This window comes from Pseudochaenichthys georgianus, chromosome 23, assembly GCF_902827115.2.
Source record: "Pseudochaenichthys georgianus chromosome 23, fPseGeo1.2, whole genome shotgun sequence".
Lineage (NCBI taxonomy): Eukaryota > Metazoa > Chordata > Actinopteri > Perciformes > Channichthyidae > Pseudochaenichthys > Pseudochaenichthys georgianus.
This window is the reverse complement of record NC_047525.1, coordinates 5,706,149-5,731,912: the sequence shown is the minus strand read 5'-3', so window position 1 is coordinate 5,731,912 and position 25,764 is coordinate 5,706,149. Positions and strand designations below refer to the sequence as shown.

General features: G+C 46.6%; 1 protein-coding gene across 2 annotated transcripts; it reads right to left on the bottom strand.

The window, feature by feature from the left end:
- Window positions 1-1,744: 1,744 nt before the first annotated feature.
- lrig3 (leucine-rich repeats and immunoglobulin-like domains 3) lies at window positions 1,745-25,462 on the bottom strand. Of its 2 annotated transcripts, XM_034112343.1 has the most exons (19): window positions 25,099-25,462; window positions 19,270-19,341; window positions 19,111-19,185; window positions 13,098-13,232; window positions 12,837-12,980; window positions 12,142-12,285; window positions 11,606-11,749; window positions 10,718-10,861; window positions 8,760-8,840; window positions 8,247-8,318; window positions 7,553-7,624; window positions 6,701-6,864; window positions 5,283-5,618; window positions 4,895-5,176; window positions 3,969-4,445; window positions 2,995-3,153; window positions 2,768-2,908; window positions 2,387-2,641; window positions 1,745-2,309 (listed from the first exon to the last, which is right to left on the bottom strand). In XM_034112343.1, the coding sequence occupies exons 1-19, from the start codon at window positions 25,287-25,289 to the stop codon at window positions 2,065-2,067; spliced, it is 3,333 nt and encodes a 1,110-aa protein (XP_033968234.1). In that variant the 5' UTR covers window positions 25,290-25,462; the 3' UTR covers window positions 1,745-2,064. The 2 variants fall into 2 exon arrangements, with proteins under 2 accessions (XP_033968234.1, XP_033968235.1); XM_034112344.1 differs by lacking the exons at window positions 12,837-12,980; window positions 13,098-13,232.
- Window positions 25,463-25,764: the final 302 nt, after the last annotated feature.

Sequence of the window (25,764 nt, the reverse complement as noted above, 5' to 3'; positions counted from 1 at the left end):
ATGAGGTGAGGCAGACTGGTCCTTGAATGCAGCGTCAGCAGCCTCAGCAGCAGCTGTTCTCCAGGTGTATGCACCATCTTGTCTTAATCGCAGCCTCCTCAAAGAACTGGCAACACTTCCAACAAAGCCCTCATTCCTTTACAGTGGGGTAAAGGCTTCGCAACAGCGCAGCAGCGCCAACAGCCAGGTGTACTTTCACATTAGTCAGCCAGAAGGATGGGACACAATAACATGGCCTATGAAAGCAAATCTCCTCATCAGCGTTTCCATACACACACTGGAAGAGAGTCCAAACACGGAACTTAGTGCGTACCATTATAACACAAAGTATGTTTTATTTATTTTCAACTGGTTTATTTTCACGCTGCCGGATTACATGCTGGACAGAGACGACTGCCCTTGAATAGTGGGGGGTGCATACTTCTCCAGTGAACTGCTGGCACCCCCACGGTGTATCTAACGCTCGGTAAACACAACTCCACCGAGGCAGACAGAGAGCCAAAGAAGCCTTCCAAGTGCAAGTTTCAACAGCTAGCCCGGCGCACAAGCACACCTTCTTCCCTCATGCTGGAGAGGGGAGGCCTGAAACAACAAACCACCAGGCGAGGAGGGCTGGGGGGGTGAGAGAGAGGGGTGAGTCACACGGCAAACAGGGGGAGTTTAGTTAGGGCTAAGCTACATCGTGCCATACTATTCTCAAATGAATTTGTGGGTTTAACATGGATTACATATAATTATATTAAGTATTATTTACTCATGAGCATCATTATTAAACACTACGGTGGTGAATCTGGGATTTTAAAAGAACCAGGATACAGACGATACGCTATTTTATTAAATAGTACTGATATCTTCTGTTTGTAGCTTTGTGAAAAGGACTTCTTCCTTCATCTGGAGAGCTAATAGTTGTTGCTAGCAGTGATAACTACTTCCAGTATGAACAGCAGATGTATATAGTAGAAGTATTAGTACCAGTATTGGTGACAGTAGTGTAAGTAAGGGATAGTATAACTCGTAGTACCAGTATTAGTACTGGCTGTACCAGAGTGAGGCCTTATGGTCAACACCTTTGTAGTAAAAAGTAAAAGTACACCTTGTGCATAATGGCCCATTTCAGAATCGTCTATATATTGAGTTTCTGGGTTACTATTAAGATTATTGATGTGTTTTTATTGCAACTCCTTCTGGATTTCTTAAACTACAAATAAATATCAACATTTACTTAATACTTTGTATTTTGTATTAGCTAATGATATAAATCTTTAAAAAGTCACTAGTAACTAAAAGCTGTCAGAACAATGTATTGGAGTCAAAAGTACAACAACGGCTTCCAAACTGTAGTAAAGTAGAAGTCAAACGTCGCATAAACGGAGAATACTCAGGTACTTCAACATTGCTCTGAAGTATTGTGCTTGAGTAAATGTAGCCTACTTTGTTACGATCCACCGCTGTTTAAATCACAATATGGGAAATAGAGTCTTCCGCTGGCCTGATACCTTTAGTGTGAAAACATGTGTGGCACGTGATCAGCTGAGAGCGGATAAACTATCATTTGTAAATACTACCCAGAGTGTGATACCCAGCATGCTCTCTGTCTCTGTGTGGGGGCTGATGATGACAGAGCGAGGCGTCCTTGGCGGTCTGTGGTTCTGTCTCCAAGGCCAGCGTTAACACCCAGCAGCAGAACCCCGTGGGGGGGGGGGGGGGGGGGTCAGTGAGGAGTCGGCTCTGAATATAGCGCTGCTTTATTGTGTACACATGTGCAAAACATGGTTTCATTCAAAGCTGGAATAACTGAATAGGCAGGGCTGCAAAATACTCAAAAGGTAAGCAAAAATACTCTGTTTATATACAATTTACAAAATAGAATAAACTTTATATAAAAAAAATGTATATATTCATCTATATTCTTTAACTGAAGCTGCTCACACGCTCCCTTTTGTTTCTCTGGAACATCACATTGTCTGTTACATTCACTCGTTGTACATTTGAGGAGTCCCTTATTGCAAAGTGTCCGTTCAGTGAGGTAGAGGTTTCTCTTGTTGGTCCTTAAACCCAGCTCAGCTAGGTGCTGGGCCTGCGCTGCGGGGGGGGGGGGTCCGTCCTCAGGAGGTCAAACGGCTGTTCATAGATGCTGTTGCTCTGCTCTGACGCAGAGTCCTTGGTGAGACTCTCCTCCAGGTCTGAATCTGTGTCTGGAGCGGCGTAAGGATTTTCGTGTAGAGTTATTCCGTGATGCGTCACCGAGTGCGGGCCGAAGCCTGGGTACAGGTCCTTGTGGGGGGTCCAGGGGGCCTTCCCAAACGTTCCTGAGTGAGAGAGAAGAAGTCAGAACCATGTGCAGACACAATCCAGACAGTTGGGGAATGCTCATCTGAAGGCGTACCCATGAAGGTGCTGGAGGGGGACAGACCCTCGTGAGGTGTCCCGTACATGTTGGCCTCCGCCTCCTCCACGGAGGTGCGGCGGTCACCCTGCTGGTGGGGGGGGCCCAGGTGGAGGCTGGCGTTAGGGAGCTGCATCAGGACCGAGGAGGAGCAGAGGTCAAAGTGTTCCGACAGGAAGTAGTCCTTCATTTTAGAGCTGCTCAGGCTGCCGCTGTAGGAGTCCACGTAGACGGGCCTCTGGTCCATGGAGCAGCCTGGCGGGGGGAGAGGGGGAGAAAGGGAGGAAGACAGATTCTAGAGGCTGTACTTTAGGAACACTTACTACAAACAGTAAGGTGTAGGATAGTGATCAAGAGGACCGTTTCTATGTGTCCACACACCTGTGAAGACGTCTGACGGCTCAGTGGAGTACATGTTGTCTCGCCGAAGCAGGGAGCTGATTGGTCCTTGATAATGGCAGAGAAGAGGATCGATGGCTGCCTCCATGTCTGTTTCACTTCCTGTGTCCAGCTGACAGAATCCTGTACGAGTGAAGGCACAGTGTCACGTAGGAGAAACAGTGCAGGAACTACATGTGAGAAGAAAGCAGGATGAGCAGGTGTTCTACCGTTCATGTCTTTGGGCTGCAGGTAGAATCCGCTCAGAGAGGAAGACATGTACTGATCACTGCTGCCGGTCTCCGAGGGGATGTAGCCGTCCTGCCGCTCCGCCAGCGTGCCCTGAGAGGACAGGTAGCTGGGGATGTCTGCGGGCAGGTGGGTCTCATCTGCAGCAGGAGGACGTCAAGTTAGTACGTGAAGTTGAAACAAAGTGAAAAGCAAGAGTCCTGCTGGTGCATTTCCCGTCTATAAGCCTAACCACATTCAGCGGTACTGCATTAGCTTCACAAACAAGTTATATCATACACATGTATTTTCATTGTTAACAGATTCAGCTGCACTTGTAGGATACCCTTTGTAAGAGCCATGTAGGCGTATTATTATTTAGGGTAAATGTTGGCAAGAAAGTATGCTTTGAATTTTATTTAAAGGTCACCTTTTATGCTAAATCTACTTTTCCATGCCTTTATACATCCATAAGTGTCCCTGTATGTGAACGGGTTCAGAGTTTCAGGAACCAGGACCCGTCTCTTTTTGTCCTGATCCATCTATATGAAAACCTGAAAATAAGCCAGCCACACATCACATGTCAGAGGGGCGGGGCCAGCAGCAGCTCATTAGCATTTAAAGCTACATACAGAGAATCAGCACTTTGGAAACAGGGCTGAAACAGAGGGGATTATGGGATGCTGCAATGATCCGTTTGGTGCTTCAGCCAATCAGAGACATGTTCTTTATATAACTGAGACCTATAATATATTGTTGAAATACAGTATAATAGGGGACTTTAAATGAATGTAATAATGAAGAGTAATAATAATACCGTTTCTACAGAGTTATATGTATTGTTTACACCCTATACAAGTTTCATGCCGACTGCAGTGCGCAGGTCCAAGAGTTGTAAATGACGCTACGCCAGTCAGACAGCGGCAGGTCTGCCAGCACAGCCGCAGTTATACAATGCAGCGGTACCAGCACCCACCTGTGTTGGTGACGCTGCAGTCCTCGCTGCGTCTCCGCGTGTGGTAGATGATGACCACCCACACCAGGGACGTGCCCACCACACAGCACACCACAGCGATGATGACGATCCCCACCGTGGTCCAACCATCATTGTCCGCTCCTGCCCCGCCCATCACGCCGCCCCCCACGCCGCCCTGCACTCCGGAGTCACAGTTGGGGTTAGGGATGACGGCCAGCCGGACGTTCCCCCGCTCTGTCCCCAGAGTGTTGGACATCTCGCAGGTGTACGTCCCCGCGTCGGCCTCTGCAGCGTCCACGATGATGAGGAGCTGGTTGGCCGCTGCGAAGAAGTGGCGCTCAGTCACGACCAATGGGCTGTCGTCTTTTGTCCAGTTCAGCCTGGGGAGGGGGCTGCCGCCGGCGATGCACTGCAGGACCGCAGTCTCCCCCTTGGCCACGGTGCGGTCCATGAGGGGCCGCAGGAAGGAAGGCGTTTCTGTAAAAAGGACCACAGCAGAATTATCCATCAGTCAAGATCTGATCCATCGCCACACACGCCCTGCGACCACGTCGGCAAGCTCTGAACATTTCCCACAGAAAGCCTCCATGCTGGTGCTTCTTGGGTTCGCCTGCCGGAGAGCAGCAACGCACTGTCTGACGGTCACGAAAGCAACTGATGCATATTTACATTTTTGTATGAATTGACAGTTTAGCAACACAGCCCCGTTTTGTCTCTGGCATTAGATGGTTCATGTTAAGCCAGCCACCGAAGCTAATCTCTAATGCTCCTTGTTCATTAATGATATTTCTATAACACATTTGGTTTTTGGTTCCAAATGCGAACCAGTTTGAGAACAGGAACAAATGGTGTGCAATCGGGCACGAGCTCCAAACCGGCCCTGGAACCGGTTTGGTGGAAAAGGGGCGATTGAGGTTTTGTCTTACCTAGAACCGTTAGCGTAGCATTAGCAGAGATAGCTCCAGCGGTGTTCTGGGCCGTGCAGCTGTAAACACCGATGTCCTCGGCCTTGACGTCCACGATGAAGAACACGTCGTCCTCCGGCATCACGTGCATGCGGCGCTCGCGTGCAGCAGGGAAGTCCGTGCCTCCGTCTTTCTGCCAGGCGATTTGAGGGGAGGGGTGACCCACGGCGGCGCACTCCAGCCTGGCTGTCGCTCCGGCACGGATACTCAGGTCCATTGGCATCTTGGTGAAGGACGGGAGCACTGGGAAAGAAAAATTACTTCAATCAGATCATTTAGAACTTTGAAATAAATGGACTTTATAGATCCGGACGCAGCGACGTCTTGACTTCCCCTCCCCCAAACCTACTGTTGACGGTGAGCCTGGCCTTGGTGGAGTAGGAAGATCCGAAGTGGTTGGAGATGACACACTGGTACTTCCCCTCGCTGGAGAACTCCACGTCCCGCAGCTGCAGGGTGGTGGTGTACTCCGTCACCTCCGTCTCTCCCACCATGCCGCCCTGCACCCTCAGGTGGGCCTGGTTGTGGATCTCAGCGTCGTCCAGGACCTCGTTGTCTTTCTTCCAGGAGAAGGTCATGGGCGAGTCGCTGGAGCTGGCCGCGGAGCAGATGAAGGTCACGTTGGATCCTCTCAGAGCGGACTGCGTCTCCGGCTGCAGCGTGATCTGAGGCTTCGGGAAGTCGTCTGGGGTGACAGGAAGGTACTATTTAAAAGTGACTAAGCTGTAGTCAGAATCAGAATACCTGTCTTCGTCCCACAGAGGGGAAGTGTACGTTGTTACAACAAAAGTCAAGAGCAAAAAATAGCTAAATATTAATAAATAGAGATAAAAATAGAAATTACACAAAATACAATTTACAAAAATACCCATCCAGCTTTTTCAGCATGTATAATGTATAGGGATGCGATATTAGGAATTATGACGTCATCCCGATAAACCGATAACAGTATTAATAGCCCCGATAATATACAATATATTTTTTGGGTAAAAAAAAAGAAAAGATACTGCGTGTGGATTGGGATGAGGGGCGTGTGGATTGGGATGAGGGGCGCTTGTTTTTCACTCGGCTCCTCCCGTTTTGCCAGTACTGTGGTGTTAGTGGTTTAGGAAGAGGGGAGTTCTTCACAAATCCAGCGCTCCCTAATACTTCGCACCTGATCAGTCACCTGAAACATCGCCATCGCTACGATGGTGTGTTAAAAGCGTACGAAGACAATAATACAATACAGTGTGTGTGTCTGCGGGCGCGCGTTGGAGCTATGGGCAACTCAAGGCATATCCTCGAAAATACACATGCGTTAATCGCGTTAAAATAATTAGTGGCGTAATTTTTATTTGTATTATCGGTTATCGGTATCGGTCTTGAGAAGCAGGAAGTTATCGGTATCGGTTTCAAAAAACCAATATCGTGCATCCCTAATAATGTAGTGTGATAGCAACAGTATAACATGACTGTGTAATAAGGTTTGTTTGTTATAATGTTTGCATTCTGTTGTCAGGGAAACTGAAACATCTCAGTAGCTCTCTATGACAGTAACCAGGAGAGCTGTTACTGCACCCAGTACATTTCCACATCGTCTCTTCAGGAGACTCATTAGCTTGGCCAGGAGTCGGGAGGGAAATACTGAACAATCTGGGTCTGCTCGTAAATGGAAAAGCTGCGTGTGTGTGTGTGTGTGTGTGTGTGTGTGTGTGTGTGTGTGTGTGTGTGTGTGTGTGTGTGTGTGTGTGTGTGAAGGTGTTGCACAGTGCATGCCTCACTTACCACACACAAACTGGTCCTGGCTGACGGAGAACACGCTGCTGCCCTTCAGCGTCTGCGGGTGGGCGCAGCTGGCGGTGACGTGGGGCAGGAAGCTCTGCTCTGCCACCCAGACAGGAAGCCACTGGAGCTGGCAGTCACACAGCAGGCTGGAGGTGTTCAGCCGCCTGCAGGGGGACGCACAGAGCTCCAGTCAACGCTCCTGCACCTCTAGAAACGGCTGCTCTATGACATGCTGTACTTCAGTAGATGATGAGGACAATTTGTTGATCAGTGGAACTAATAGTGATGTCGGAGCTGTATATTGATTTATATTATTTTATAGTTAAACATTTGTTTTCTTGCGGCTGAATTGACCTTTTATTTTAGTGTAATTGAAGAAGTTGTTTTCAGCGCACCAGTATGTCATGTGGTTTTTCAATCAGGCTACGCACGAGGAGAGCCACGGGAAAGACTGAAGGGAAAGAATTATAACTGCACTTATGTATGATATCGGATCATTGAAATAAATGTTCCAAAGGATATTCTTGCCTGGACTTCTCAGTCTCCTGCTGGCGCCCCAGAGGCAGTTCAGAGTTACATCATGTCCTTTCCTTTTCACCGCTACAATGGACTGTAAATGTTATTTGCTTAATTAAGAGACTACTTAACTATTAAAACTGTGTCCAACATGCGAACCATTCAGTCTGAATAGTTTTGGGAGATATTTGAAATTCCTTTGTTTAGCAACACTGGACCAATGCCCTCGTGGAACCTGTTGCTGCTGCCTTCCCAGCAGACCATCGTGACCTCCACCTGGTGCTCTGACCATCCCCCCGACACACTCACTGGAGCTGGTCTAACAGTGCTACTCACAGCTCCTGCAGGTTCCTCATCTGGGAGAAGGCGTTGGCCTGGATAGACATGATGGCGTTGTTGCTCAGATCTCTGTGGAGAGGAGAAGAGAAAGAGGACTGGTGAGACCCCGAGGAAAGATGGCGTCTCTTTCTGCCAACATCAGCCGTACAGAGGGAACGCTACAACGACTTCAATGGAGAGAGAAAGGCCTGGGCTCCAGAACAATACAACTCTGGGCAGGAGCTCGCCGTGTCAATCAAGAGAGGCCGAGTCTGGGCCGAGTCTGGGCCGAGTCTGGGCGGCTTCGGCTCGGCTGGGAGAGAACTCTAATTAGAATCAAATGCAGCTGTTGTTCGTTCTCTTGTTCTCGTTCTCTCTCGTTCTCTCTCGTTCTCTCTCTCTCTCTCTTTCCCCTTAACTGCCGAATCGGATGCTCTGAATCGGAAGCCAACTTCAGCGTTGTCAACACTATCCACACACACACACACACACACACACACACACACACACACACACACACACACACACACACACACACACACACACACACACACACACACACACACACACACACACACACACACACACACACACACACACACTAGCCTTGGTGATCGATATAGTCTGGCACTGCAGTAAAGAAAGAGGGGGACTGGAGAGGACTCTGTGTCTGTGTGGTTCACCCTGCTTAGTGGTACAGCTAACTACTCACAGGTGGTGCAGCGCGTCCAGGCCGGAGAAAGACTTCTTGGTCACCGAGCGGATCTGGTTGCCCTGCAGGAAGCTGGGAAACAACAAGACTCTGTATCAGCTTCTAACTCTTACGACTCAGACATACTTGTCACATCGAGTCTGACACTTGTCTTGCCTCACAGCAGCTCCATTTGCAACATCGAACAAGGACACATAGTACACGATACAAGGAAACAGACATTTAACATAGCATTACAATCACTGAAAAACACAACTGGTTCAAGACCCTCGAACATACATTTGATCTGGGATTTATCTCAGTGTTTCATTTTACGATCGACAGGTGCACAAAGGAGTCTCACGGGTTCACCTACAGTCTTTGAGCAAATTTGACTTTAAAGCGCTCGACAAACACTTGTAGTATTGCAAAGCTGCAGAACACTCAGAATAACAACTGTAAAAAACAAAAGAAGAATTTCTTCTTTGCAGGAAGTCACATAGCGAGGGTGAAACCCCTTGAGCGGGAACTCACAGTGTGTTCAGCTTGTCCAGAGCAGAGAACGGGCCGTTCATGTCTTCAATGGTCCAGGAGATCTCATTATTCTGGAGACCCCTTTTGAAGAAACAAAGACAGACCACGTTGTGAAAACCCACCCAACAACACACCGGCACTTACGATGTGAATAAAAGCTAATGCGGCTTTACGTCTCGTGCTTGAGACTTTAAAATGATATTCAGAGCGGCTCCATGCCTGACAGGAAGTCCCTTCGTCGCCTTTGCAGCACTTTTAAAGTCTGCCATGGTGTTCTGTGTCGCATAGAAACAGTTTTACAAAGGCATGCTGCACTACAACATGTATTCTTTGAGGATATATATACTCTGTGTGCGAGTCGCCCTCAGGGGAAGGGTCTCCGCAGATCTCCATCTTCCATTCAATATATAACACATCTGAGGTATTGAACACATTGCTCGTCAGAGTGAGACGAACGCATCATGTATATATGTACTACGTACTGCCAGCTATGCAGCTAACTGAATCCATGAACAGAGCTGATGTATGGCCAATTAACAGTACAAAGTAGACCGCTACTTTTCTAATTGCATTCCATTATACAACACAATATACCAAAGATCTAATTGCAAAAAACGAAATACTTCTAACTCTGAAACACCTGACTTCTCAATATGTGCAGCAGAACATGTTGTGCTGACTCCATGATGTTCACTCGTTGGCTCGGTTAGCACATCTGGCAGATCAGTGTGTGATGAAGCAACACACCTCTGTGTGGTACATCTCCACTCAGTAGTCAGTGTTTCACTAGGCTGACAGAGCTAACTGTACTGTGAGCACAGAATGGGTTTCTCTGCCGTCACTCGAATGGATTCCTATGTGTTTGATCTCCGAACGTCAGGGCAAAGGAGCAGCTCCACAGAGCACCTGCACCTTATGTGAGGGGACGACACCAACACCTGATGATTACGTTGCTATCAAACTCACTGTGTGGCCACTGAAAGGAGCATGGACACGTCACGCCTGCTCTCCACGGAGAGGAGCAGGAGACAGCAGCAACTCACCGGGTCGGATCCCTCAGCTGCTCTAATACGTGCAGACTGTCCTTTCCTCCCCAACAGGCCTGGATATGGCCAGCTGAGATTGAGGAAGGATATGTGTGTGTGTGTGTGTGTGTGTGGGGGGGGGGGGGGTGTAAAGCCCCGAGGCTCCACCTCGCTGCACACCTGCCCTGTGGTGACCTCAGCAGCACAGCACACATTTGTTTCCATTTAACCAAAGCCCCAACCAGGGGAACTGTTAAGGAGCCCCTCTGTGGGAGAGGGGGGTTGGGTGAGGAAGGGGGAGATGGGGGGTCGCTGAGGTCTGGGCTGTGCCTCTCGGAGGTTCTCTTTATGTGTGTGAGGAGACCTCAACACAGTAATCTATTTCACATCCCCAAAACAAATCGGCAGGATATTTCCACTCAGGCAGGGGATTGATGGAGAGGGGGGGGGGGGGGGGGGCTTTAGGGAAGGGGACCTACATATAGTGTTTCTGTTAGCCGACATGAAACAGGGAGTCTACTTAAAGCGATAGTTTGACCTCTCTTCAAAAGTTCGATATAGGATTGATACAACATGTCTGCACATGAGAGCTTCACCTGGGGCGGGGTTAGCATATTAGCTTAGCATCGCACACAAGACCACCAGACTAACTCAGCTTAGATCTGCTCCAAGCAATCAAATCACCTCACCAAGCGTATTCGTGATGCTAGAGCTCCTGTACAGAAAACGCTAAAGAGTAAAAAAAAAAGCATGTTGCTAAAATCACATTTCAGATTCCGTGTGTTCCAGGAGGGGTGGGAGCAATGACCTGTACCTACATTCACTGCATATGGTATCATATCAATGAGTGAGGTCAGATCAGATTCACACAGGAAGTGGAAGGACACACGAGTAAACCCTTCCGCCTGGCTGTGCTTCGGTGCGTGAACTTACAGCAGGTGCAGCGTGGAGAGGCCCCGGAAGGCTCCGTCTGCGATGAAGCTCACGCGGTTGTTCCCGATGTGGAGCTGGTCCAGCAGGCTGAGGCCCACGAAGCTGGACTCCTCCAGTCTGGACAGATGGTTGGAGGAGAGGTTGCTGTCGGACAACACAAACACAAACAACCAGTCAAAAACATGCAGTGATTGAGTTTTATGATAACATTCATTGTGTACCCGGTGATCAAACGTTGCTACAACACAGCCATGGTGGAAGTAAACACGGTGAGCAGCCAGGCTTTAAGTAAACTCAGATGAGAAAGCATCAGATAGGCGGGCACGCTCCCAGCCGACGGGCGGCTTGTTTACTCTCAACTGCATGTGATAAGACAGGCAGAAGAACAACAAGCTGTCTGAGAGAAACGCTGAGGTAAACAGCAGCCACAACAAAGGACACTCAATCTGCTGCAGGAATGTGCTTTGGTACAGGAGAGCACCGGGGTGCGTGGGTAACGTAGTGTTTGACAGGGAAGAAACTACAGTGTGGTGGGACTGCCAACAGGAAACACAAGTGGAGCTTCCAGAGCCGATGTGTGGCTCAAGTGAAGGCAGAGGGCTGGGTAATGTGCTGGCAGAGCATGAGATGCTGTGTGTGTGTGTGTGTGTGTGTGTGTGTGTGTGTGTGTGTGTGTGTGTGTGTGTGTGTGTGTGTGTGTGTGTGTGTGTGCGCGTGTGTGTCAGGAGGAACTGGAGTGTGAGGGAGGGCAAGCAGGCGACACAGAGAAGTATTGGGAGTTCAGAGTGTGAATGGAAAGTGAGGAGGGAATAACGAGAGGGATGGAAGGGGGGAGGGTGCAGAGGGGGGGAGGGGAAAGACTATGAAAGACAAAAAGGGTGGACTCACAGCTCGCTGAGTTTCTGGCAGAACTCCCAGGCGTCGGGCCGGACCCGGCTGATGGCGTTGTGAGAGAGGTGGAGCTGGTTCAGGGTCAGCAGGCCGTACAGCCAGCCCTTGCTCACCTCTGTCAGGTTGTTGTGGTCCAGCTGCCTGCAGGACACACACACACACACACACACACACACACACACACACACACACACACACACACACACACACACACACACACACACACACACACACACACACACACACACACACACACACACACACACACACACACACACACACACACACACACACACACAGTGAGACTCTATACTACCTGTTTAACCCTCCTGTTGTGTTCCCTCACTTTGGTGGTTCTCTTACATTAACACACACATTTGTATTAAACACCCTTTTAAGCTGTAAGCAATATGTCAGACTGCTGGTTTAAAGTGAGCATGGTTGTCCATGTGTGCGTACTTATTTAAATATGTATTATAATATTTATGATTGATGAAAGGTCAGGACTTGGTGCACAGTTGTTGTCAGCTTACAGGACTTCCATGTTGCTGAGGCCCCAGAAGGCCCCGTCCATCAGGCGGCTGAGGCCGTTCCTCTGCAGCTTCAGGGAGCGGAGGGCGTGCAGCCCGTGGAACGTCAGACCCTCCACCCTGCGGACCCTGTTCCTGCTCAGCTCCCTGAAACACACACACACACACACACACACACACACACACACACACACACACACACACACACACACACACACACACACACACACACAGTAAAGTAGAGCTCTCAAAAGCACAGGCATTATAGGTTTGGGAGGACTTGATGCTACCGGGTGGCAGTGATAACTATCGCCTTATTGTGAGTGGGTTATCCCTGCCTGCCACCCACTCACAATAAGTCCATAGTGGGGAATTTCTTCATCAGGAGAATCATGAATATTGTCATACATGTGGCTTGAAAATCGTTCTCGTTTCTATCGTGGTAGAGAAGTGAAAGAAGAGTCTCCATCTTATCTGAGAGAAATGTATTATTATGTTTTCTATTCACACCCCTTATGGAACCATATGATTTATTAAATATTAAAGATTTGAATTAAAACATGTATGCATCCTATTGGTGATGCAATGCACATAACTGTTAAGGTAAAGACATTCCAGTGTATTAGGGTATTTGATGATTGTAAGGATAATGTCTTCAGAATCTAAAGCCTGGTTGAGAGGGAAACGGTGAAGCTTACAGGTGCAGCAGGCGGGGCAGCGTGAAGATCTTGGCTGGGATGGAGGCCAGGCGGTTGCGGTTGAGCCGGAGGAGCTGCAGGCTGCTGGACAGGTTGGTGAAGCAGCCCGTCTCCAGGGAGGAGATCCGATTGTTGTTGAGGTACCTGCCGGACACACGTAGGTCCATTAAAGCAACAGCTACGTCTGGAAGCGGTCACACAAAAGGGTTTGTTCACATTTCTTCTGCTCATTCAGGCACAAGCACTCTGGGAAGCACTCACAGGTTCCTGAGGGCCAGCGCGGGGAAGGAGCCCGCCTTGACTTCCACCATGTTGTTGTTGCTGAGATCGAGTGTTTCCAGAGCGAGGAAGGGTCTGAGCTGCTCCGCGGAGACCCTGCTGATCCTGTTGTTTGCTCTGAAAACACAGACAGCATCGCTCCAATAAACGACAGAGACACTGTGTGTGTCCAGCGGCTCACACCAGCTTCATGTTTCCAGATACGCAAACAGCCAAGGCCCTCAATTAGCCCGTGGTGTAAAGCGGCAAACTCTCACACGCCTGTAAGCTAGACCTTACCACCCAGCGTGAAACTGTGTCAGAGCGCTTTGCTGATGGAGCATATTTCAGAGATGACACACACATTGCTCCGTATGGTCAAGTCGCTGCAGCCGAACAACCTTTGGCTTTAGTGAGGTGTGATTTTGTTTATAAGGTAATTACCAACAAGGTATTTTAAAAAGTAACCTGCCAATTACTCGGCTGATGAATGCCATTCCCTCAGTGAAAGCATGCCCCGGCAGAGGCCAGCAATTTCCTGCGCTGCACGCCTCCTAAATTGCAGTGCAGGGACTCTTGGTTATAAACACAGCCGTACAGTGTCCTCTTTGTGCGTGAGACTGGCAGAGAGAGAGTGGGGGGGGGGGGGGGGCAGGAATTCCCTCCAGCGCACCAGACTACAGGCCTGGTGTTCAGTATTCATACGATGGGTACAGTCTGCCCCTCACTCAGCAGGCCTGTTAGCGTTTCTCATTCATTTTCCAGCAACCTCCAAAGTAAAAAACGCAAGGACAGATTCCTTGTGAGACTTGATTTGGGAGGCGGAGCTATTCATATTGAACTGACCAAAGCTGTCAGTCAGCTGAGAGTGGCAGCTGGCATGTTAAGACCGGGCTGACCATAGTGTGGCCCCCCAGATGTTTCTAGCAAAGATTGTAGAAGAAATATACAATTTTAAATACATGATATTGTTGGTTATTACTGACATTCCTAATCCGAGCGGTAGACTATCCTATAAACCAGGGGTGTTGAACTCAATTTCAACTCGGGTCACATTAGCATGATGGTTGCACTCAAAGGGCCAGTTTTATATATAAGAATAAATATATAAATATTTAATATATATAAAATAATGTATTATATTACATTATTGCCTCTGCATTGGATTATTATCGGATAGGGTAATAACTTCATACTTAACTACGTCTGAAAGCAGAAGTCTAGGGCAAACATTTGCAAGTCTCTTCAGTGAGAATGTCAAAAAAGGATCTAAAAAGAAAAACCAAATTCTGAAAAAAAAGTAACATTTTGAAGAAAAAAAGTCAAATTCCGAGAAAAAATTTCTAATTTGAGATGCATTGTGGGACATGTAGTTTATGGGCAATGTGCTTCTGTAAAGCGGCATTTACCCGTATAATAAACATAAAATATTATAAAGACGTGTCTGTTCACACCCGGGGGGGGGGGGGGGCACTGCTGGTTAGTCTTGACCTCAGTTGTAAACTGGCTAGGTCCACATCAGACTGAGACAGCCCCACACTGCTGAGAAACAGAGAGGTCTCCCCCCACCCAACCAGCCGGACCCCTCCTCCACCTGTGCACTGCTTCCTGCACACCTTACACACAGGCGTCTTCATTTAGAAAGTGCAAAGCAAGCTCCTGAGCGCAGTGCAGCGTCTCCCCTGGCGCTGCCCCTGAGGTCATCTCTCTGACCCTCAGCACTAAGTACTCCAACACCTAAAGACAGTTGTTGGAGTGCAGTAACTTCCAGGCTCCAGTAGAACACAGATCAGAGCCATGAAGACCCCCAGGCTGCTCTTTTGTTGGGGGTCTGCAGAGGGCTCTCCACGCTCCACAGGTCCCAAACAAAGCCCTGCACACCACCTGCATCTCAGTTTCCATGTTCCCCTGACTGCTCGCTGAGAGAGGGGAGGCCCCCGGTGAGAGGGAACCAGTATTTCCAGTTTCCCTCAGGGGGGAGGGTCTGCGCACTTCCTGTCTGTCGACGAGGGATAGACCCTGAAGCTCCACTGCTGGAGGCTCTCAAATACGTTTCCATTATTCTATGAGATCCATGCAGCGATGATGCCGTACTCTTCTGTAGTGCACCTGAACACATCTCTGTGACAGCAGGGACACACACTCCAACACACTATGAGTACTTCTCCATCCTCTCCACACAGGCACGCAGCACATTGTACACTTCAGTTACACACACTTCAAAATGTGTTCGCCCACTTTGCCATCAGATAACGTGATTATAGCCATTACAACTGTGGTTGTAGGGCTAGTTGCTGTTAGTGGAAGTCAATGGAAGGTCAAATAAAGCGCCCGGCATAATTAGTATCCACAGAATATGAAGTCATTATGATCTGAGGCCGGCTGTTGAACGCAGTATTAAAATGTCTCTGCGTAAGATCATCTTCACACATAGAGAGGGGGGGGGGGGGGGTCGTACTATCATGCCACCTGAAGGAGGGGGGGGGGGTCGTACTATCATGCCACCTGAAGGAGGGGGGGGGGGGGTCGTACTATCATGCCACTGAAGGACAGTCACATAAACACTGCAAGCTGTGAAGATGTATTCATGTGTTGACAAACATACAGGTTGTTATTCAGGTTCTAGGGTCTCCATATATTAGGGTACTGACAATAACCGGGATATTCCAATAATGCAATATTGATATTACTTAAATAGCACACAAAGGATTACATTGTGTATAGAGAAGTCCCGATCCGATCACGTGATTTTCAAAAGATCGGAATCGGGAGAAAAAAATAGGGGATCGGGAATTTTTTTTTATCATTTTTTTAAATTATTTTATTTAATGTTTCAAAACAAAAAGGACCGTGTTCACGTCTTAAAGTCATCCTGAGGACTTAGTTTTGGTTTAAAATTACACAACATCATGTATGTGTTGCTTTCTTTGGGCTTGTTTTCAGACCTGGTTGCTTATTTCTCTGAAATCTGGCAACAGAGTGGGCGCAGTGTCTAATAGTAGCAGTAAGCTAACGAGAGGCTACGTTCAGCTGGTGACTCGGGAGACGGGACAGAGAAAATGTCAGGAGTTTGGAAGTATTATAAAATTGAAAGCGAAGGCAGTGTAACAGCCAGATGCAATGTTTGCAAGGCAGAGGTTCCGCGTGGTGGAAAGAACAGAGCTACGTTCAACACGACCAATCTAATACGCTACCTGAGAAACAAACACCAACAACAACACGGCGAGTACACAGCGGCCACTCGGGTAACGGCACTGAAACAACCAACACTTTCAGAGACTTTCAAAAGGAAAGAGAAACTGCCCCAGAACAGTGAAAAGGCCAACACAACAACAGCCAAGATAGCTGAATTCATCGCGTTGGATGACCAGCCGTTATCGGTTACCTTTTTTTCTCTTAATGCATTGCATAAAGATCGGATCGGGAAAAATCGGTATCGGCAGATTGTCAAAATCAAATGATCGGAATCGGATCGGGAGCAAAAAAAGGTGATCGGGACATCCCTAGTTGTGTAAATAACTGATTCAAGACATTAAACTCACAGTAACCAAAGGTGAATTGTACTTGTAGCTTTTGTATAGATAATTCAATAATATTGTTCTAGTGAATTCTTTTGGCCACCATAGTCATGTAGTGATTATGATACAGTGACAGTCCTAAAAGGCATTTTGCTTTGCAGTGTTTCTCTGTTGCTCATGCCACGTTACGGCTCCTCACAATGAGGTGCTGGTGTCTCCAGCCCTTCAGACTACAACTGACTCAACACTAAGGTTACGTGTGTCTTACAAGCAGCCCGAGTGGAACCCCCACCACAGACTGAACTGCTGTGTAAATGTCACAGCTGATGACTATAATCTCTACTGTTCTGCTGTGTTGCTCTCTCATAGCGAGAGGGCCCCCTCCTCTAAAACCCATCAGACCTGGAACCTGCAGGTCATTTGTTCAACCCCCTGAACACAGGCGGAGGGATCTGGAGGCGGGGGGGTTTACCCCCTCCATACATTCCTGGGAAATGGTTCAATTAATTAAGACGATCACGACTCAACCACTACCAGCTGCAGGGTTATTGCCGTTGTTTTCCCTCCGAGCGGCGAGGTCAGAGAGCTGCCGCTCGGTCTGACTGGCTGTTTGAATAAGTGCTACTCGATACCCGAGCTCTTTTCTCTTCAGAACACTCCCAGTTCAGAGGTTCTGAAGGAGGGAGAGACATTCTGGAAAGCACACAGCACCACCTCATCTGAAGGGGGGGGGGGGGGCACAGCCAGTGTGTGCTCTTCCTACATGTTGCTCTGACTCACTTGGAATGCATCCTACTCACGTCTTTACTACCTGACAGCAGCGTAACACATTCACTATCTGGGTCTTTGTTTGAAATCAAAGAGGGTCATTAGAAAAGTCTTCATTTCAACGTGTTCCTTTCACACAACAGGCAGTGTTTGTTTTAAGGACAGAAACAGCCTTAGAGAAAGTGCAAAAAACAACACTGACCAGCAAGTGGAGCAGCTCGCGCGTGAGAGATGACATGTGTGGGTGCAGTTAGGTAGAAACCAGATAACAGTTTGGTCTGGTATGACAGGTAACATCGTGTATATAATAATGTTAAACATGTCCTGGTAACTAACCTTTAAATGTGGTCTATTGGCTGAAACATTCGTGTTTTTTTTAATGATTGTTTACATGTTTTCTTAAATTTCAACTCTCAAGGTTGTATATACTATTGAGAGTACACACTCACTTAGCCTAGGAACATCAAATAGTATGTCACTTCAAATTCAAATATAAAGAAATTAGAGCCTGAATTGTTGTACAGGGTTTAGCAGGTGCAATAAACAAACACATGGTCTGCGGACAAAGCGGCGTGGTGTTGGGTCTGATGCAGAACACTCCTCATCGCGCTGGGAGACAGACACTTTGTCCACAGTGACTTCACAGCGCTCCGTTCGGAGAGACATGCCACAGAGAGCACATGTAATGTTGAGGTTTCACAAACTAATATCTGGTGTGTTTCTGAAAGCCTGTGTTACACAACAATAAATATTCTGAACAAGATGAAATATGACAAGTTAACCGGCTTCACCCTGAATAACCCTACAGGAAAGAATCAGTGCATTTATACAGAACAACTGGGCCCATCTGGCTACTTTCAAGTGAAGCACCAACATATCGTCAACTCTTTAGGAACTCACAGACACTGCCTTGATTCCATAGCAACCACCAATGTGTGTAATGGCTGTAATAGCAATGTAATCACGGTGTAATATAGGTCTATTATTGGTGTTACATATAACAGTGTTATATATGTGTAATAATAGTGTAACGTGGGTATCATATGGGTGCAATCTGTTTGTAATAATAATGTTGCAACCTGGGTGTAATAGAGGGTATTAATGTGGCTATAATAACAATGTAATGACAGTGTAACAATGGTGTACTATAGGTGTTGTACTATGTGTCTAATAACATTGTGATAATGGTGTAACATGGATGTATTCATGTTGTGATATGGGTGCAGTGTAGCAAATTGCTATCAATTAATTTCCTAAATATTTACATGTGACCATTTAAGGGATATATTATCCATCCTATCCTACTGTAGGCTATTTTTATTTTATGTACAGCACTTTGGCTCGACCAAAAATCGTTAATAAATGTGCTATATAAATAAAACTTGATTTGATTTGATCCACATACAAATCACCACATTTGGATTTTCACATGACTTTTGTTTTCTTTGTGTCCAGCATCGCGTCACCCTCTCCAGATTAAAAATACAGCAACAGCCGGCAAACAAAACATTTCCATTAGCGTGGGTCTGTCCTCCAGCATGTGACCCGTCTGGGCACGGCTGCCATGTCTCAGTCTGCCCGTCTGGGAACGGCTCAGCCAAAACACTCTGCTCTCTCTCTGGAGGGAAGGCGGGGGGGACTCACTGCTCTAACCAGCAACGACAACTCTGGCAGAGGATTACCCAGCAGCCCAGTGTGAAGAGAGAAAGTGAGAGAGAGGCTTCACTTACAGGACGAGTGTTGTGAGGTTGGAAGCATGAGGGCCCAGGTCAGGTATTTCCTCCAGGTCATTGTGGTTCAGCTTTCTGTACACATTGAGAAAAATACAGTTATTTCCAAATGGAAGACATTGATTACGGCTGTTTCAAATCCAGTGTTGGCACACTCACATTTCACTTAGGTGTTGTAGTTTGGAAAACAAAGTGCCGTCAAGCACCCGCAATTTGTTGTGGCTCAGGTCCCTGTGGGGGAAAACAAGTCAACATGAAGGAAAGGTATACGCCATGAGTGTGTGCGCGGCTGCAGGCTAACATTTGGTTTGACATGGCAAACACAATGACGCACAAAGTGTCCTTGTTATTGTGCTCTGACACTCTGAGCAGAGGAAGTGCATCAAGGAACAGTCTCTGTAATTAAAGAGGGAGACGGTGCTTAACCGTGGCGATGAAATGAAACCGAACGGTCAGAGAAATAAAAAGCAGATTTGTTGCAAACACTGTCCCAAACAGAAGTGGAGAAAAAGGTTGAACGGGGTCTAAAGAAAGTTGACTAAGACTGGGGGTTTGATTCCAAACTGAAGACATGTCACTTACGGACAAACTATTGATACAGGACCAGACTGGTTCAAGTATTTCCCTTTGAAATGAAAACAGTTAGAAACCCAAACAAAGTGCTTCCCATTCAAGCCCAAATGAAACAGACTGAGCAGCTCACTGTAGGCCTCCGCTGAGAGGCAGGGCCACAGCAGACAGGCTGATCAGTTAAAGCCGGTCAAGATCCTCTGAGCTGAAGGAGGCCCAAACCTGGCCCGGGAAGTCTGTACACATTCTGAGGTGGAGGTTTGCATACTGGACCGGGCCAGAACCAGACCGCTGTACCTCCAGGCTGAAGACTTTCCCTTTCACGCTGCTGCTGTTAATTGAACTATTCATTAGGGATGCACGATAATTATCGGCCCGATAATTATCGGTCCGATATTAGGAATTATGCCGTCATCCCGATAAACCGATAACAGTATTAATAGCCCCGATAATATACAATATATTTTTTGGGTAAAAAAAAAGAAAAAATACTGCGGTGTGGGTGGATTGGGATGAGGGGCGCTTGTTTTTCACTCGGCTCCTCCCGTTTTGCCAGTACTGTGGTGTTAGTGGTTTAGGAAGAGGGGAGTTCTTCACAAATCCAGCGCTCCCTAATACTTCGAACCTGATCAGTCACCTGAAACATCGCCATCTACGATGGTGTGTTAAAAGCGTACGAAGACAATAATACAATACAGTGTGTGTGTGTGTGTGTGTGTGTGTGTGTGTGTGTGTGTGTGCGAGCGCGCGTTGAAGCTATGTGCAACTCAAGGCATATGCTCGAACCGGAGCTGCCTGGACGCTGCAATCATGTTGCTGAGTGTGCTGACTTCTCCTCCAATGTCCCGCTGTCTGCTTCCTGCATAAAGTCAAGTGCTCGGCGCAGTTATGTGGATAGAGCGCTCCTCTGTTTTCATTTAAACAACTCCTTATATCCGTTAGCGCAGCTAGCTAGCACCAGATGCTAACAACAACAATGCACGTAAGGTCTCTCTCTTGCTCGCTCGGACCACACGTACACACACCCTCCCGGTCCTCCAGATGGCCAGTCGGTGCCTGCCGGTGAACGTGGAAGTGTGGTCTGCCACAAGCGGGCGGCAGGAGCGGGGCTGTCAGCATCAGCTTGTAGATGGTATTTTAAACTCGATGCGCTCTGAAGCTACGGGGCGGCCGAGGAAAAAAAATACACATGCGTTAATCGCGTTAAAATAATTAGTGGCGTAATTTTTATTTTTATTATCGGTTATCGGTATCGGTCTTGAGAAGCAAGAAGTTATCGGTATCGGTATCGGTTTCAAAAAACCAATATCGTGCATCCCTACTATTCATATCCCACACTGCACTGTACTTTTATTCAGGTTTGTATTATTCCGTTTGCCTTATAATGACTGTTTTTAAATGCCGTTTTATAATGTTTTTATTTGGTAAATAGAGCTGCTAAATAGATACATCTGGTGTCGAGGCTTCTATTGATCAAATACCAAGTTAGACTCAGAAAGTCACAAACCCATGTCACAGATTTAAAACTTCTTTTCTTTTGTCATTTGGTTAACTTTCAGATGTATTTATATCTTAGAGAAGCCTGAGAAAGATCGCCTTATGTTGCACACATAGACATTTGTACTTATTGTCAGTTGTGTGCCGAGTAGTAGCTCTGGACTAGGATTTCATTCTGCCTGAACCCCGTGGACCAGAGTTGGATCAGCGTCCTGGCTCTCGGGGAGACTCGTTGTGAGACTCTTGTTTTTGACTCTGGCAAACGGAGCATAAAGTGGTGGAGTTACGCACGGTCAACGCTGCGGTGCCAGACCCCCCCTTTACCTCCCTCATCTGGAATCCATCAAGCAGCTCTGGAGGAGGGGAAGAACCTATCAACTGCTAATGTATTCACAATCCGGGGAAAGCGAGAAGGACGCCTTTCATACGTCTGAAACACCCCTGTCCAACTTTCTGGGGCCTGTTTTTGTTCGTTGGTGAAAGTTTCACGAAGCACTCAACCCAAGTTTGACTTCTTAGCCTTGCTAATGCTAACCCCCCAGCCCCTGTCTTTCTCTTTTTCTTTCCAAGCATGGAGCTTTGTTGTTGTTGTTGTTGTTGTTGTGTAGTTGAGACGCTGTGGGTCATAATGGAAAGGTGTCCTATCATGCTCCCTTAGATAAAGCCTAAGTAGCTCTGACACTCCCACTTCCCTCACAAAGCACCTCTGAGGAGCGAGATAACACAGCGCTGCAGACGAGCTGCAGCCTGTTCCTGCTGCCCCCCCCCCCTCGTATCAAACACTGGATAGATGGGCTGTCACTAAGTTCCATACATGCACATCTTCCATCTTTGTGGACCAAGCCAAGACGACAGCTTTAAAAGGCTGCGAGTTAGCCAAACACATTGGTGGAAAGTAACTAAGTATATATATATATATATACTCAAGTATCGTACTTAGGTACTTTTACATAATTGTACTTCACTTGAGTAAATCCATGTAATGCTATTTTACACTTCTTCTTCACTACATTTCATTTCATTTTACTCTACCACATTTATTTGAACACTTTTTACATATAAAAGCACATGATATGCTGATAAAAAAAGTACAAACTACACAACTTAAATGCTCTTACAAAACAGGAACTTATAAAGAAATTCATATTATACTGTGAAACGATTCATTGTGCAGAAAGAGTACTTTTACTTTGAGTTACGTTTGATGCTAATACTTGTGTACTTTTGCTTAAGTACAATTTTGAATTCAGTACTTTTACATGTAGTGGAGTATTTTAAGACCATAGTATTTGTACTTTAACAAAAGTAAATGATCTAATTACTTCTTCCAACAATGGTCAAACGTTTTAATGCCAACAAGCTAAAATAAGCTAAATGATATAGTGTGATGTAAGTGGTGGTTATGTTATACTTATTCATGTTTTAAATAAAGGTGAATGTATTATTGTATTAATATCACTCTATAACCATAATACATTACATAGTCCATCTGTTAAATGTGGCTGTCTTTTCAAACTAATGTGGTCCCGATGTCCTCTACAGTGGGACATACTGTAACATTTTAAAATAAAATAAAATAAAAAAAGTCTAAATTGCAAGATGTTTTTTTTAACCCTAAATAGGTAGGAAATCACAAAAAAAAGGAAATTGGAAGACACTTTTTTTCCTCGGGTCCCAGGAGGTTAAGTCCAAAACACACCAGGTTCCTCTGATAAATGTTTGTCAAACTTAAATAATTGAATTAGTATTCTCGTCCAGATGTGGGACTTATAGAGTGCCACAGTCAGTGCCACACGTCCTAAAACCCGGAAGTAAACTCCTTCCGGTTCCTTCCACAAAAACCAGTGCAATCTCTCCATAGGATTTTGGAAAATACCTGGAAATAAGGTCTGTGGTTGACACACATTTAAGAGACGGGTCACGTTTTGTTCAGCCGGATAATCTCCACATGTCTACCCTACTTTTATAATTTTCGAATCATAAATCGAATCGATAGATTTATGATCGATAGATGTATCTTCTCTTAAATGTGTGTCAACCACAGACCTTATTTCGAGCTATTTTCCCAAATCCTATGGAGAAATTGCATTGCGTTTTTGTCGAAGGAACCCGGAAGGAGCTTACTTCCGGGTTTTGGGACGTGTCACTCTATTATTATTCAAGATTAAAAAGTGTATTTTTTGGTAAATTAATTAGCTGTAAGATTGATAATTTACTTTTCCACTAATTCATAGTTTCCCTGGACAAATAAATATATCCTAGTCCTAACACTCGCAAACATGTCCTCTGAGGTCTCTAGACAGCTTTTATACCCCTGGAGAAACAAATGAGTATTTATTGTAATTGAGTTCTCCGTGTATTGACATTCAAATGAATGCATTGTTTTCAAATTGCTCTTAAACATAAAAAAGTGATGAGGCATTACATCGAGACATACATCTGTCCCCCAAAGAACTTTCCAGACATTAACGGCTTAATCCCACTTCTTTATGCCAGGGGTTCCCAAACCTTTCAGCCCGCGACCCCCACTTTGGGAACCCCTGCTTCATGCCCTTCTTTCTCTGAGAGTTTGTTTCAAACTAATCCCAACACGCTCCCCCTTAATCAGTACCATCGCTGGCTCTGGATTTGCTAATTCAGCAGAAATAATGGGGTGCTGGAAAACAAAGGCTCGGCGGTTTAAGGGCTTTAAGATGTACTGGAGAGCCACTAGTAAATTAGCATGCCAGAGTGAAAAGAATTTTCCCCCCATGTGGAACTTTTTTTTCATTTTCTTTGGAAGGCCGGCTCTGGTTATGAGGCTCAGGCTGGGTCTGTTTTCTCTGGCAACATCAAGTTTCCAGAGCAGCACATTTCAGAAAGAGAAAAACTCAATTCAACAGCTTCGCCCAGTCAGTGAATCAAGCACCACACAGGGCAATAAAACCAATGCTGTCTGCAGCGGAACGCAGAGCAGTACAGATACAGCAAGAACAATCATCTGTAAAGGAGAACACACGCCATTAAAGTGGTGTTTGGTGGTTCTGCTCCAACAGGCCGAGCTCAGCCTCGTCTTCTCTGATGGAGCCAGAAGGAAAACAGGAGAGTAATGGAGATATTCCTCTAGGAAGCCGGCCAAGCTGCACACTGGCTGCCTCTGATTTATGCCGTTATGGCTCTGAAGGCTCCAGGTCTGTGAAGCTGAAACCTGAAGACTGAAGCAACACCAATCATTGCGATGTGTATGTAACCACGCTGTCAGACCATTATAAACACCATGGATGTCTTTTAGCTGCAAGTACTTTGTGGGAGACATGAGTATGATCATTAATAGCGTTGCTATTACTACTGAAAACTGCTAGTATAGGCAAGATTACTACTCCTACTTCATCTATGCATCCCTACAATGATACATGAGAACGCCTGCATTTCAAACCCCTACCTGCAGGCACTGGGGAGATGTATTCTTCACAGGTATTCACACTTTAACACAAAAGCACATTGAAGTGTAAAACATAGTGGAGGCTGCTGGTGCTCCACCGTGTGCCTCTAGTAACCCGACATGCTGATAGATGTCCTGAGAAAGTGAGTTAACGCAGTGAAGAGGACACATGGATGGGTTCATGGCGATCAGGAAAACACTTCTTCTGTTACAGATGATGCAGAAAGCATTGCAGGAAGTTTACAAAGTCAAACATAGAATAAAGTTAGGGTCTAATTTCAATCAAATATTTGTTCCATCCATTTCAAGTTGAGTGTGGGGTGATCTTAGTAACACCAGGTTATTTACTGCAGGAATGTGGACCCTGGCATCGTTGCTGAAGGAAACAACATGTGATCCTCACAGAGCGGATGAGTGGAAATGCACTTCAATAATTACCAGACAAATGAAACATAAAACAATACACCGTGACAGGAATAAAGCTCTTTAACTGGACTCACAGTTGCACGGTCCATTCCGGAAGTATTCTCGGGATTTGGCCTCTCCTCAGCCGACTGCAGTCCACCAGCTCCCCGACACACACACAGGGAGGGGGGCAGCCTGAGGGAGCCCCGGCCGCAGCCTGCAGCCCGGCCACCAGTAGCAGGAACACGGCGCAGCCCGATGGAGAAGCCTGCGGAGGGGGACACATTCTCCGGCCACACAGAGACCCCTCTTCACTTTATCCAAACAGCGAGGTATCCCCCAAAGTAATCCAGAGACAGGTGGTGCGGCGGCGGCAGGCTTTATATCCACTCCCCGGCTCTCCTCAGGGCGCTGGAGGGGGAATTGAAAAGAAAAGTTTCCCTCTGGAACTTGCCCATTCCTCTGCTCTCAGTTTGTGCGGTGCCTCGCGCTGCTGAGCAGGATCCCCACAGCGCGAGCACAGCAGAGGTATGCGGGGGGAGGGACCGCAGGGGTGTCTGGGACATGTAGTCCATGCTGCTGCCTCTGACTCCTGCATGTTTGTACCAGGCAGGAGAAGTTTATGCATCACACATTCAAGTAATAGCAATGAAACACATTTAATTGTATTTATTTTAATATAATAATAAATAATAACAAATATATAAAAGACAACCATATATCAAGGGGAAAATAAAAGAGACAGGAAGAAAAACATTTTG

Excerpts from the sequence above, each read along its gene's own strand:
- lrig3 (XM_034112343.1), bottom strand. The coding sequence starts at position 25,289 with ATGTGTCCCCCTCCGCAGGCTTCTCCATCGGGCTGCGCCGTGTTCCTG. Across the intron at positions 19,342-25,098 it reads CCGGAATGGACCGTGCAACT|GGACCTGAGCCACAACAAAT; the intron begins GTGAGTCCAGTT and ends TTTCCCCCACAG. Across the intron at positions 10,862-11,605 it reads TGCCAGAAACTCAGCGAGCT|CAACCTCTCCTCCAACCATC; the intron begins GTGAGTCCACCC and ends GTTGTCCGACAG.